Here is a 13,239-nt window from a genome sequence, read left to right on the forward strand (position 1 = left end):
ATACTCTATTAAAAATGAGAGATAACTGCTAAAAAGCTCACTTTGGGAATAAGGCTTTGTCAATGATATAAACATATTTGATGGAGTTTTGAGATTATGAAGTAATGAGAAACAAATTAACTCCTAAACATATTAGAGTGATTTATTTTTAATGTGATCCAATGCAGGACATTTTTCGTTCAACAAATGCAAGCCATATACTGCCAGAGAAGTTGTTCCAAGATGGTCTTTAAACATTAGTTTTTTGGATTCTAATAAGTGTTAAACAGATGTTTAACAACAACAACAACAACAACAACCAAAAAACATTTCAGTGGTCAAGTTGGAAAACTGTTGGATCTAAATTAAACAGGCCTCTTTCCTTTTTTGCTGATATGAACTGTGAATCTCTAGAAGGCCTCAGATATTGCATTTGTATAATGGTGTTTTTCTGTATCATCTCACTGGACCAGTAAGAGATAGATCATTCAGATAGGTTGTAATTATAATGCATTAAACTTGGATTCATGTTTTAAGCTGTACAGAGTTTTAATATGTAAAAAGTAGGATTTTCAGGTCCATTTCCAGATACAGAAAAAAATACAAAAGTGAATAAACAAGTAAAAAAAACCCCCAAATTTCTTGAACTTAAAAATTTTTTTTTCTTAACTTATATTTACTTGAAAGTTTTAAAGCTTAAAAGATCAAGCTTATGACAAAGGGAGGGGAAGCTGTCATGTAAATAAATATCTTAAGGTTTTTTATGGCAGTTTAAAAAGACTTTAAGAAGAGTCAACTTTGTTTTTATGCAAATGAAAATTTCCTGTAATAGTTAAATTGGATTTCAGTGCAACTATGAAGAAATGGGATAAACAGGGAGAGTAAATGAAAGTAAAGACTTTTCTTCAAAATTTAAATTTAAAATGCCCATAAATGTGTACATTTGTTTCCAGATTGCTTTTTGAGCCCACATATAGGGTTTATGTCTATACATGATACCTTCTTCATGAACTTATAAAAAACTTCCTGATGCATAAGCCCGTTCACTACATGACTCTTTTGATGATGTTTTCAAGTAGAAAAAGAACCTGCATTGTAGGAACGAGACTAAACTCAATTAATGGATTGCAGAACTTTAAAACTATTTTGGATTTGTAGGGCTTTACTAATACAACAAGAATCTTTATGTGGATTCACACAGGTCATTTAGTATCTTTAAGAGTTATGAAAACTTGTAACATAAGGAATGAACAATTCTAGGGTTATATCAATAAAACTGCCACAGATATTGGCAAGATTACCACTCTAATCATTTTGTTGAAAATTAATGTTATGACTTCTCTAATGAATTAGGGGGAATAAGGGGTCAGAGGCCCAGAGAAAGGGTGTAGAGTGAAATATAATGGCAGAAGTTGTTGATTAAGGCAAAGATCAAAGTTCCTCTTTTAAAAGTGTTGCAAATAATGAACTATTTTGGCAGTTACATTTATTTTAAGCAGAGCATTCTTTTTCCAAAAAGTTGAAAAGAAAGCCCAATAAGTGTGTGGAATTTATTGGAGGCAATGTTTGACAGCCTGGCCTGCAGGGCTCCATAGAGCCCAGTTTGAAAACCATGTTATTAAGTAACAGAAGAGTTGGGGTCTCCGGACATGGAGCACAGAGAAATAAATAACACCAGATGTTTTTCTGTCACACATGACAGGAATGGTAGATGCAGGAAATTTTCCAATGAAAGTCTCTCCCTCAACACTTCCACAGTGCTCCTTCAGGGAGCCTGGTGGAGAATGATGCTGGTATCCACACCTTATTTAAATTTGACCATAAGCAAGTACTTTCTTTTTGTACTCAGTATCCACAGTAGCCCTTTCCTTCTTTCCCTGACTCTTTAAACTTGCAACTATTACCTCAGGAAAAGTCCATCCCTCAAACTCTGCCTCTCTTTTACATTTAAAAGGAAAAAGATCTCCATTGAGAATGATAACTGTGAAAGTTATACTGGTATACCCGTACTGTCAAATGAAAGAATTCTGAAATGAATTAGGCATTAAATAAATATGACCAGCTAAAAAAGTTTTTCAGAGAACTTAGCACTCCATTTCAGCTTCTTTACAAGACCCTATTTATTGCCTTTTATGTGTGGTTTAATTAAACATGCTCTTTCTCAAATATGAGCATCCACCATGATAAGAAAAAAATTCTCATTTTGTTTCTTTAAAATTAACCTCTAATATTAAACTTATATAACCTTCTATAGAATCCCATTGCAAAAGTGATACATTCTAGTTATATCATGGTTGGCTGCTTAAGTAGGTTATCCTCGGAATCTACTTTCCCCATATTCATAATTATGTTTATCAGACATACCCTGAGTTCCACATAATGTCTTAGTACATGCTCTTGAACTAAAACCTATTTGTAAAGTGAGTACTGGCAATGATCAAATTGCCAATATGCTTTCCACAGAGGATCCTATAGACTCGTTCAGTTTTCAAAATCATACCTAAATATTCACTTTATGAAGAACCATCCTTTAGATAGATAGATAGATGGAAGGAAGGAAGGAAGGAAGGAAGGAAGGAAGGAAGGAAGGAAGGAAGGAAGGAAACATAGATCTCCATTAATGTCCTCTTCCCCACAACTGGCAGTCAAGTATACTAGCACATGGGAGGTGTGGATTGTTTTGCCCAATGCAAACAATCTTACAAAGATTCAGGCTCACATTTCTACCAAACCTTGGAAGAGTATGTATGATCCAGTAAAGTAATCTCTGAACTTGAAATGTGTGAGGCACCTGGCTGGCTCAATTGGTAGAGCATAATACTCTTGATCTCAGGGTTGTGAATTCAAGTCCCAAGACGGGCACGGAGTTAACTTAAAAAGTAAAAAAGATAAAAAGTGGTAACTTAAGAAAAATAAATGTGTAATAGAGCTTCCTGGGAATCCTGTCAAAATATAGACTCTGACTCAGTAGGTCTGTAATGTGATTGAACTTCTGCATTTCCAACGGTTTCCCTGTGATGTCTATGCTGCTGGTCTGGAGACCACATTTTGAGTAGCAAAGGAGTAGATGCCAGTTGGCAAATGACAGCCCAGGCTGGCGGCCTGTTTTTGTACATAAAGTTTTATTGGAACACGGTCATGTTATTCACTCATGGCATTCACTCACATACTGTCTATGGCTGCTTTCATGCTATAACTGCAGAGTTGGGTACTTGTGACAGAACCTTTTGGTCCACAAAGCCTAAGATATTTGCTATTTGGAACTTTAGGAAAACATTTGGCGAAAAGGTAATTTACCTAATAGCTGATTAAGTTTCTTCATAGTTTATACATGTTAGCAAGTATTTGATAGGTATTAATAGCAATATATTACTTTTATACAATAGGAGAACAAAGTAGATTAAATGTCCTAGGCTGAGAAAGAACCATCATATCAGATGTGCCTTTCTGCTAACTTGATATTAACAGATGATAAAACATCATAAATGTAATTGAATTTTAGAATATTTATTGGTAGTACATTATGGCTTAAACCACCTATGAGATATAGCAAAGATAAATTTGCTCAAGGTAAAAACTGAAGCGAAGTGTCTGGAAGGAATTATGTAGCTCTTAGAGCTGAAGACTTGAGGACTTGGCATTTTAGTATTTTATCCAATTCACCTTCAAGGTGTCCCTTTCATATAACTCAAATAGAAATGTTTCTACTTTTCAAGGAAAAGATGAGTTTTGGAAGCAAAGAGAGTTAAATAAACATCCCACACTCCCAATTAAAGTTGTAACAAGGGTTGTGAAAATGTAAGTTGTTACAATTACTAATATAAACCAGGAAGTGAAAGTGTTGTCTAAATCTAGTGTTGTAAAAATCAGGCAACTATGAACAATAAGTTTTGAATGGCAATAAAGAGACTTTAATACTGGTATCACTGGACTAATTCAGTGGAATGGGTATGCAATTATTATTTCTTCTCCTATTTAGTACATAGAAGCACAAATATTTGATGAATACCACATGGAAAGTTTGTGGCATGTATAGATCTTATTCCAAAGATCTTAGTTGTTCTCAGCAATCTGTTTGATTATTTCCCAGAAATGTAAGACAGGGAAGAATACTGTCTGGAAAAACAACAGAACCCAAGCCTGACTGTGGATCAACCACAACTGACAAAATTCTCTCCAGTTCTTCATTCATTCATCTACTCTACAAATATCGAGCCCTTACTGTTCCAGGGGTTTGGGATACATCAGTGAACCAAACAGTCCATGATACTCTCATCAATCTTCATTCTTGTACAGGAGATACAACATAAATAAACACAACAAGTAAATGATACTATAGGGTTATAGAATGATACATGCTTTAGAAATTCCAGATGTAGAGCAGGATAAGGGGTTTTGGGAAAGGGGGGTATGGTTGAGGGGCACATGATAAAATTCTATCACTTACATTTAAATGGAAGTCATGTATACATGCACTTTGCATAAGTTAATTTATCTCTAAGATTCTTTAAAATATTAAGACTAAGTAATATAATGATTTTTAAAAGTTCCAGAAATTCTAACTCTTGTTCTATGAAATTTTAAGTGATTAACTTGAGAAGTACCTGCTACTATGTAGTCAAATTTATAATGAAATCAATTAAGATATATTTTTAAAATTTTCATTTATTTATGTTTGAGATAGAGAAAGGGAGAGGGAAGGGTACAGAGGATCCAAAGCAGGCTCCCTGTGGACAACAGAGAGAATGCAATGCAGGGCTCGAAACTACAAACCGTGAAATCGTGACATGAGCTGAAGGCAAATGCTTAACTGAGGCTAAGCCACCCAGGCACCTCCCAATCAATTAAGATATTAAGAGTGTTCTAGCAATGAATAGAAAATGTGTTATTTGGTTTTTGAATGATTTAAGATCTCAGGGCGCCTGGATGGCTCAGTCGGTTAAGTGTCTGACTCTTGATTTTGGCTCAGATCATTATCTCATGGTTCGTGAGACTGAGCCCCACATTGGGCTCTGTGCTGATGATGCAGAACCTGCTTGGGATTCTGTCTCTCTCCCTTTCTCTCTGCCCCTCCCAAGTGAATGTGCACTCTCTTTCTTCCTTTCTCTCTTAAATAAACCAAAACAATCTGTTGCTAAATTGATACCATCTAAGATTTCACAACAAAAATATATATATTTCATATCATGCTCTTAGGGTAAATGCCCCCAAATATATTTATATATCACTAGGAATTATATCTCATAGGATATATCAGATAGGTTAAAATTTACGTGACTCCCAAGGTACACATTAAGATCTGATTCTTGAATATGGTTAAGAGACAGTCAGGGACCTTGGGACACTCCTTGCTGGATGTGACAAGCAGGGACCAAGGACAAAGCTAAGATTGGTTCAAACTGTTCTGAGAGAGAACAGCCACCAAATTTGACCTTTCATCAGCATTTCCACTCTTTAATGTGAAAAAAAAACATGCCCAGAGGTGAAGAATTAACTTGCAAATGAAACCCACAATGTAGGAAGAAGCAAGTTCTGTCAACTGCACCTGCGTGTCTGCTTCCTGGGATTCCTAGCCCCTATGTACTTAAGCATATTACTGCTTTCCCACCTCGGCTCCTTTAAAACTTTCCCTGGCTGTTGTTCTGAGAGCCAATCTGACACCTTTGTAGAGACTGTGTCTCCCTTCGGCTGCAGCTGCTGTCCCAGTAAATCTTTGCCTGTGACTTTAAATTTTGGGTCCAGCCTTATTTCTACCATCACTGGGTCCAAGCACCCAAGACTGGTAACAAGTCTATCATTTTTCAGTACAAAGTTTGCTATTGCAAAGAATTGCAGACATAATAGAACTATGCCTTATGGTTATTAAGACATTAAAAAATGGCAACCACATGGGAAATGGCCTACAATAATATAATTAAACTGAGGAAAGTCAAATTGTTTTACCAGTATAACTGATAATGTGCTTCACAGATGGACATTACAGATAAAATATAAATGCCCCCAGGTCACTATTGAATAGGAGATTTGTGTGTTGCACTGCATACATGTGGGGGTCAATTCTATGTTTAAAATAAAAGCAGAAAGAGACTTTGTCTTGAAAGCCATTATTCCACCATCCATCTAAAAAGCCAGTTTGGCTGAGAGAAGGCAGTGGTTTTAGGGACAGTAATTTAAAGTGTGCCTCGATGAGAACACCAAAGTTAGAGTATTCCACCAACAGCATCAAAACTATTAGAACATATAGAAGCAAAGTAGTAATTTCCAAAGAAATTAGGCCACGGAAATTCAATTCCCTGGACTTCACTTCGAATAAATATATTCGTGAATACTAAATATCCCACTGGACAGCTATCACAGCTCAGATTTATGAGAAAGACATGATGTTGGACAGACACAAGGAACTAAATGGTACCCTTTTAGGGGCACCTGGGTGGCTCAATCAGTTAAGCATCTGACTTCAGCTCAGGTCATTATACCATTCATGAGTTTAAGCCCCGCATCGGGCTCTGTGATGTCAGCTCAGAGCCTGCTTCAGATTCTGTGTCTCCCTCTCTCTCTTTCTTAAAAATAAACAAAGATTTAAAAGAAATGTTTTTAAACTGGAGACTTACTTAGTTAAAGGTCTTAGATCCTCCCACAATCCCCATGAAGTTCAGTGCTGTCTGGAATATTTTTCCTATACGTGCTTTTTTTTCTAGGATACAGTGCTACATCCTTCATGCTTTCAATTGACAAAGGCAGGAAGTCTATTTCCTTTGGCCAATTTCTATTATTTTTATACTTTTACTTTTTTTAAGTGATCAAACATTTTTGTGAGATTTATAAGATATTTTACGGTTTTTTTCCTAAAAATAAGGTCGGCTGTTAAGTGGCTTACTGACACTCTCTTGCATCTAATTAACAGATCAGGATAAAAGTGAGAATATACAAAAGTCATTCTGAAAACTCAAAGGTTCTATTAAAAACAAATGATTGTCCTGGTGATTCACTAGGCATGATAATTTAAAGTGTGAGCAAACACTTAAAAGCTACATTCCAGGAGAAATGTATTTTTAAAAGTTATCTTCAATTTTAATGACAAATTATGATCTTTTACATCATATCATCTTAGAATGGCAGGTGTATTTAAATTTTTTTTCCTGGTACCTAATTTACAGCACTTATGTTACTGATACAGAGAATGAAATATTCAGTTACTCTTACACGTCTCTCAAGGTGTACCTATTATAAATAATAAATTATTTTTTCTTTTGTAGTTACTGTTCTAGATGCATTGAATATATTAAAGTTAGGAATGCATTAGCCTGAGTATATTAACCTAAAAAATACATATCTAGAGCTTCAATATTATGAAGTCTTTGGGCCAATGGATGGTTTATGAATGGTGATGGTCCTAGTAGATCATGTTGTTTTCTGAACCATATAATAAAACTGGAATAGCGCTGTTCTAACAAAAGCTATTTCAGCAGAGTTGGAGGGTAACTGTCTTGTCCCTCCCTCCTAGCAACTCTTCTTTCTCAGGTCACTTCCGTGAAGAAGGTGGGAGGATCAGGGTCTAGTGTTTGCAAATATATGGCAACTTTGATTCAGGATGACCCACTGTAAACTAGTCTCAGTCCAATATAAAAAGACAGATGTATTAAAATAAAAGAATGGAGAAATATTGCTCAAGGACTACTATATTAAGACTTAGAACTAAAGAGTTTACTACATACTCTGGTCAACGATGGCCACTCTTCACAAACTTTGGCAACTCAATTTTTATCACTGTGTTTGATATAGAAAACTAAAGTGGGCACAGTTACTTAAGAGTAGGTGCATTTTTCTTTTCTTCTTTTTCTTTTCTCCGCCCACCTCCCACCTTTTTGGCTAATTTCAACGCAGTGAGGAATAAACAAGAGGTATTTGAGCTTTCACTAATTGCGGATCTCAGTCTTTCTTCTCTGCCACTTAATGACATTTCAGGCATACTGTTAATTTTGCCAGTTTGGTTATTAGAAGCGTGTCTAGTTTATAACTTTATATGTCAGAAAAATTCAAATCTCCTTTTCCTCCCTCTTCTTCCATACACGGACTTGTGGTGGGTTATTGGGCCTATTCAAGGACTCTTGATCAGTACCAAGGGAGGTTTCTGGCACTGTAAGGCTTCCTTTTCACCAACTTTGGGATTTAGTCACCAACTTCTGGACAAGGCAAATGCCACTGAATGTCTTATTACATGTAAATAATACACATACAGCATGATGCTCCCAAACTGTTCCATTTAGAGCACACTTCTGTAAACCTTCATGTCCCTCCATTCTGATCCACTTTCATTTTACCTCCCCCTGCAAAGGCAGCACACATGCAACAATGAAGACAACTTGGATTACCATGGCTGTTACATCTGGACGTTTCCACGAGTCTGCCATTTTGGTCATAGCATGCCATTGCTTGGTAACGATATCCTTGACCACATTCCTTGATATCTCCTTGTGCTTTCATTCCCAGCAACACTTCCACTTTCCCCTCTGGTAAAATGCAGTCTGACCAGTTCCCCACAGGCTGCGCATTATACTTGTCACAGGGACAATACTGAGTCTCAATCAGGGGGTACAAGTGAGAATTTTTACATTTTTCCTTCTTCTTACTTTTTCCTGTGGAGAAATTAAATTGGAAAATATCATTATTAATTTCAAGCATCCCTAATTTTCCTCCTTCCCTAGACTTCCTTTCCCCATTTTTAACCATATTCAACAGTAGCTATAAATGAAAGCTGTTTTCTCACTCCACAGTGCTTGCTCTGCATGTAGGCTGTTATCAGTACTGAGTGCTTTGCATAGTAAAATTTTTCTTATTTTCTCATTTCAAAATGGCCATTTCGCAAAAGGCATTAGCTGTTGTGCTGAATTTTATACTCTTAGCATTTTGCTCATATGCTTTCAATGAAGGTAATTGCATAAATCACTCCTTTATGTTATGTGCCAAAATATGAAATGGAGAGAGTGAAAGTCACTGCACTGGACAGTTTTTTTGTTAATTCCAAATAGATATTGCGGTTATGTAGGATTACAATTCAGAAAATGACCCTTTGATATTTACATTTCTAATTATTACCTTGCATCTTTCATTATTGCTGAAGAATAATCATTTTGGCATACTTGGTAATTAGTGTAGTAAATAATATTCAATAAATATTCACAGTGAAGATATTTAGTGTCAGAATAAAAATACTAGAAATGGTTTGTATATAAATCTAAATAAATTCCCTTTTAAAATAAAAAACCTAACATATGTGCTTGAAAAATAACATGTCATTTTAACAGAATCACATTTCTATTATGTATTTATTACATTATGTATCACATATCATAATACTATTTAAATATATCATACATAATTGCATATGTTTTACATACAGTTATCTCTAACTTTCATAAGGAGCCTTATATAGTTGTCAATAGTTTTTATTATGACAGGTGGCTCACTTTATAACTTTTGAATTCTGAACAGTCTATTGGCACCAATATTTTCAGGTTTCTTTTTGCCACTGACAGTGTTTTGGAATGCACCAGGTTTAGTTCAGTATGATAGCTCCTGTTCTTGCTCATTATATTACTGCTTTTTGTCATTGTGACTGCCTTTTAAGATGCAGTTTTCAGATACAGAATTAATGTCATATTCCTCTTCTAGGATATGAAGGATAATCAGGCTATGACAGTGAGAATGGGTAAAGAAAATGAAGTGGTAACCTTTCCTTTTGTTCTCCAAGCATTTCACAATCTGTAGGCAATCCACCAAAAGTATATGTTTAAACCAAAAAAATAATCTACCTATTGTATTTCAATTTTCAAGGTTACCTTTTCTTTCTGCTAAAACTACACAGCACATCTGTCACTGCCAACTTACATTAAAATACACATATAAATCCACTGGCATATGAATTATCAGTATACGAGCAGTAAGGCATAGCCATGCATTTTCCAAATACACTGTCAGAACTCTCTTGGTCTAACTTTTAATGTGTTTTCTAACTTGACAAGTATTGGCTTTTGCATCCCAATTATTCTTACCGACAATAGTGCGCTTTCTGGTCCTAACTGCACCACAGTCTCCATTGCATGAGGAAAACTTGGACCAGCTGGTAAACTGACAGTCATCTTGGCAGGGGACCTGGCAGGCTTGGGTGAGAGCTGGCACGGGGCCTGCATACCAAAGGCATTCGTGGATGCCAGCCTGTCCTCCATCTTGCTTTCGACAAGTAATAGCTAAAGAAAAAGCATAAAGCTGTTTAAAACAAGTCTGAATATATACAATTATCTTACACTTTAAGAGTTAACCTAACTCTTTTCTTATATAGTCAGAGGAATCCTCTTTTAATTCTGGTAGTGGTGTTTCTAATAATCACAGTAGTCATTACATTGATCTTTTAAGTTTTTTTTTAATAACAGCCTTCAGTGGGTTTTGTGACACAAAAAAGCATGTGCGTGCACACACACACACATATACACACACGCATACACCATTTAGCAGTTTTTATTAGATGCTATTAAGGATTTTGATTCCTTATTTAGAACTTAATTATTTAAGAGACAAATGGGTTCTGATAATAGATTATGTTAAACACAGGCTATTCATAGAGGTACAAGGAGACACCACATACATCTAATAATTGTTTTTGTATCATTGGTGTCTCTAGGATTTCTATATAGAAGGGTCTTAGTGGCAGCAAATTGGAAGGTTTGGGTGAGGAGTGGATGCTTGTGGTACTCATCCTATAGCTGCATTTGCATGGAAAACATGTTTTTTTACTACACTGGAAGTTTGCTGGGATGGCTCTGGAGTGGCTAATAAGGAGGGGGGGGCAAGTTTCAAAGTCCCTCATCTCCTCTGTTTACAGGTTTTCACATGCACAAGTATCAACCATGGATTTAAAAATAAAAACGTTTGGCAATCTTAATCTCTCATGTCATAATTGACATTTCCACAATTACATACAAGCTCTAAAAATGGTCAAATAATTTTAGTTCACATGTATTATTTCCCCCAAGGTACTGTTACACTGGATTTTTAAAATCATGTTATATTTTACTGCTTATTGAACATAGCTATAAAACAGCTTTAAGGTATCAAGTCTTAAAGAAAAAGAGCAAGTGATGTTTTAAAGTCCCCTTTCTCTCTCTGTCATCTTCTCCCATTGGTTTTAAAAATAATTTATTCATTAATTGAGGAAGTAGACAAAACATTTAGACCTTGGTCTGAAAGGTGACTTCCTTGCACAGGCTTACATGGTCCCAGAATGATTTGGTGGTCCTTTCAGGTTTATGGACTAGGTTGGAACTTGATCTCTGCCCTGCTCAGGACTCTATTCATCATGAAACTAAGGTGAAGAAGCCTGAAATTTTGATCCTAAATGATAGTTCGGGCACAGAACGTCCCAGGTTAGACAACACTCTCCAAATCTGTAGTCTAAAACTTAACACCTAGTAGTAGGGCTGTGTGATGGCGTGTCTTAAAAGAATAGAACAGTTTTAGCAAGTGAAGACTTTATCTGTGTAGGTGAACAGAAGTTGTCACAAGAGGTGCAGGAAAAGTTACAGAATTGTTCAAATGTAGGTGAGCACTCATCTATTTCTTAGCATAGATACCTCTTCATGTAATGTGCACAACACTGAAAGGGCCAGTTTGTATGAAGAGGACAGGGTCCCTGAACTTTAAATATATCAACACCTGGTAGAGTGAATAGTAGCAGCAGTTATGTGACAGGAGAAAGCAACAAGTGCCCCTAACAGACTCTCATCACTGAGGAGAGGAGTTGTCTGGTGCTCTGTGTTTATCATACTGATCTAGTAGCAGTTCTAAAGTCAGGGTGCAGATTATAATCACGTGGATAGCTTCTGAGAAATGTCCATGCCCTTCCCAAACTCAAACATTCTGATTTATTGGTTGAAGACAGGGTCCTGGGCATAAGCATCTTTTTATCTTAAAAAATCTTTTAATGTTTATTTATTTTTGAGGGGGGGTGGAGAGGGGTAGAGAGAGAGGGAGACACAGAATCTGAAACAGGCTCCAGGCTCAGAGCTTTCAGTATAGAGCCCGATGTGGAATTTGAACTTACGAGCGGTGAGATCATCACCTGAGCTGAAGTCAGATGCTTAATGGACTGAGCCAGCCAAGTGCCCCATGAAAATCTTTTTATAAGATCCTTGATGATTCAAATATGCAGGGGATCAAGACCTCCATTTTAGTAGGTGATGTATTTCCACTTGCATCAGAAACACCTGGAATACTATAGAAGCTGAAGAGTCTAGGATTCATTCCAGAGCTCCTGAATGAGATTACTTTGTATGGGGTCAGGCAATATGTACGTTTTGTTTTTTTCTCCAGGTCGTTCAGATGTTTCTTATGCATATTTAAATTTAGGGCCCGCTAGCTTGAGTAGTCAAGACACAAGGAGGGGTCTGGCTGAGATTTGGAGCTAAGACTAAAAGTGCTTTGGTACTCCATCACCCTGGTACAGTGCTAAGGTTGGGAAACAATGGCCTGCCATGTGCAAATGAACTAAGGGAGCTCTAAACTTGGATCTCAAGGAGACGTGCATAAGGAGTGAGCCGAAACAGCACCCACATAGTTTGGAAGAATGTTATCTCTGGATTGGTATTGGAAGACTCCCCATGCAGTGGTGTATTAATGGTGTGATTCTGCAGTTTGCTGCCATGTGGATGCAGAGTTGATTCCTTAAACACTGTAAATTTAGTAATCTCTGACAGTTTGTTCCAACGATTCTTAAGAGGAAGGACTGACAAAAAGTGAGATAGTAGACATTTTACTTATCAGGATATACAGGAACCTCAAGAATGATTAATTGGAAACATGAGATTGACCATATCAGAACTCTAAGCTGTGAAGAGGGCCACACTGTTTATAATAAAAGAAAATTACAAAACTAAATTTGGGTTCTTTGAAATAAGACTACCTTTATCTACTTATCTAATTTGACCCTATGAATCAGAGACTTGGATAGAAATCTTTTGAGAAACTAAATTGCCTTAGGTTCTCCATTAAGCCTCTCCTTATAAGGTTCTCCCAGAAATTTTATTTCAGAACTGCTCAATTATCACCCAAAATACCCTCAAATAAAACCACCACCAATGCAATTCAAGAAACAAACTAGTTTTTGTGCAAATCTACACTATTTGCATAAATCTGAAGCCCTTTTCCCCATATACCTTAAGTATTTCAATTAGTTGGAAAGAAAAAAAAAGTAAATTTCCCACATCT

At 36.3% G+C, this 13,239-nt stretch overlaps 1 protein-coding gene across 1 annotated transcript in view; it reads right to left on the bottom strand.

The window, feature by feature from the left end:
• THSD7A (thrombospondin type 1 domain containing 7A) overlaps positions 1-13,239 on the bottom strand; it is a 417,169-nt gene that overhangs the window by 48,036 nt on the left and 355,894 nt on the right. Inside the window, exons 13-14 of the mRNA XM_077754232.1 lie at positions 10,032-10,226; positions 8,352-8,615 (exon numbers count right to left, since the gene is read on the bottom strand). Of these exons, the coding sequence (XP_077610358.1) occupies positions 8,352-8,615; positions 10,032-10,226 (459 nt within the window). The remainder of the gene's footprint in view (positions 1-8,351; positions 8,616-10,031; positions 10,227-13,239) is intronic.

This window comes from Crocuta crocuta, unplaced genomic scaffold, assembly GCF_008692635.1.
Source record: "Crocuta crocuta isolate KB4526 unplaced genomic scaffold, BGI_CrCroc_1.0 scaffold292, whole genome shotgun sequence".
Lineage (NCBI taxonomy): Eukaryota > Metazoa > Chordata > Mammalia > Carnivora > Hyaenidae > Crocuta > Crocuta crocuta.